This window comes from Phodopus roborovskii, unplaced genomic scaffold, assembly GCF_943737965.1.
Source record: "Phodopus roborovskii unplaced genomic scaffold, PHOROB, whole genome shotgun sequence".
NCBI lineage: Eukaryota > Metazoa > Chordata > Mammalia > Rodentia > Cricetidae > Phodopus > Phodopus roborovskii.
Window position 1 is genome coordinate 2047054 of NW_026126629.1, and position 2158 is coordinate 2049211.

General features: G+C 47.6%; 1 protein-coding gene across 1 annotated transcript; it reads left to right on the forward strand.

The window, feature by feature from the left end:
- The first annotated feature begins 266 nt into the window (after nucleotides 1-266).
- LOC127238279 (putative sperm motility kinase W) lies at nucleotides 267-1775 on the forward strand. Its single transcript, XM_051206830.1, has one exon. The coding sequence runs from the start codon at nucleotides 267-269 to the stop codon at nucleotides 1773-1775; it is 1509 nt and encodes a 502-aa protein (XP_051062787.1).
- The last annotated feature ends 383 nt before the right edge of the window (nucleotides 1776-2158 follow it).

Sequence of the window (2158 nt, forward strand, 5' to 3'; positions counted from 1 at the left end):
CTGTCAGGGATCTCAGCATGTGCTTTGCACTCCTACTTTACTGACTCCAACAGAACCGTCTTTGATCCCCATCTACTGCTGTGGGTTTGGGTTCTTCAATTATTTTTATATCACTGGAGATCATCATTAGGATATCACACATTTCATTAAGAGAATTCAAAACTATAAACATTCCCCATAAACCTACATTATTATTATTTTTTTTTAGCACTGTGTGCCTCTTAAATTTCTGAGGAGATAAAGTGGTTGGAATTGAGCATAACACCATGGCCAGCCACATGGAAGAGGACATTCTTGAAAAGGATTTCAAGATGTTACTATCTTTAGGTTCTGGTTCATTTGGGGAGGTGAAGCTGGCCTGCCACCTTCCCACACATACACGAGTGGCTGTCAAGGTCCTGGAGAAAAGCATCAACAGTGTGGCTGACATCAGCAGTGAAGTAAACATCCTTCAGTCTGTAGAACACAGGAACATCGTTCGATTTTTTCACATGATCGACACACTGACGACCACTTACATGATCATGGAATATGTGGCAGGCATAGATCTGGAGAGCTGCGTCAGGGCAGCGGGCTGTCTAGAGGAGGAGGAGGCTAGACCGCTTTTCCAGCAGGTCGTGTCAGCAGTGTACTTCCTCCACCAAAGACACATCGTGCACCGTGATATAAAATTAGAAAACATCTTACTGGACGCAGCAGGAAACGCCAAGCTGTGTGACTTTGGTATGGCAACTAAAGTCACCGAGGGGCAGATGTTGGAGGAGATCTGTGGTTCCTTGCTCTATTGGGCCCCAGAGATCTTGGCAAGGAAACCCTATGATGGAATGGCAGGTGACATGTGGAGCCTGGGTGTCGTTCTCTACGTCCTGGTAACAGGGCACTTCCCATATGTCGAAATCACCCCTGATGGTATGCACCGGCTCATCACCACCACAATGTGTCCCATTCCCCACCACCTATCAAAATCGTGCCACATCATCCTGGCACGTTTACTCATGGTCCCCACCTGGTACAGAATAACAATACGTCAGCTTGTGGAACGACCATGGCTGGGCCACATTCCAGAACACGTACCACCCGACACTAAAGAAATCCTTCCCAGGGTCGTGGAGACTATGTGCAGCATGGGCTATACGTGTAAAGAGATTGTATCATCCCTAAAGCACCGGCAAGCAAATAATGTAACAGCAACCATAAATATCCTCAAATTCAAACTGAGCTGTGGGCATAGCCATCTACAAGATAAGTCCCGGATAAACATGGTCTCTTCAGGTCTTCTCAGCCTCCCTCGGCCCTTGAGGAGAGCTAGTGAACCAGCTCTTCCTGCTGTGGAGAATCATTTTCACCAAGCCCATGTGGAAGGCACAGGCAAGGGATGCAGAAGCTCCCCCATGGTCAGGAGACACCCCTGCCTGGAGCTGATGCCCTGTCCTGATATTAAAGTCCCAGAAAGAGATAGTTCAATGGCTGATATCACCAATACTGCAACAAGGGACATGGCAGTCAACAGCAACTCAGCTGACATTCTTCCTGTCAGTGTCTCTTCTACTGAACCATCCCTGGATGAAACAGCCACTGGGTTTGAGAACATGGGCTTCTCCATAGAGGAGCCATCCATGGGGTCTGACATTCAGAGTGACCAGTCCCAGGTGGCAAACCCAAGATCTGGCACCAGGCCATTCAGGGGCTGGAAACTGATGAGGAAGCACATTTCCAATGCACTGAGGGTGCTGTGCTGCTGCTGCTGCTGCTGCTGCCTGCCCACCCCCAGGTGAGCCTCGACCCCTTGTTTCTGGGGCTTCAGAGGAAGGAGGGACCATGGAGTTTTAAGTGCACTGCACTTAAATTGTTCCATTGTATTTTCAAGAAATTATTTTACAGTCATGTTAAATGACAGTTGTATCCACTGAGAGGGCACAGAATTTAAGATGTCTGGTACGTTAGACGCAAAATGCCATAGCTTTCTTTTCATGTAATTGCCTGGAACATGGATCCAAAATGAGATAGCATAGCATGGGAAGGGCCAGAAGGGAAGGAAGGGTGTGATTTTGGCTTATGTGGGCAAAGGTTCAGAATAGCGGAACATTGGTACCAAACCTTGTTCTGTCCAAGTTGCTAATAGAGATGCTTTCATGTTTCCTTCTGCTTTGAAGTGTGG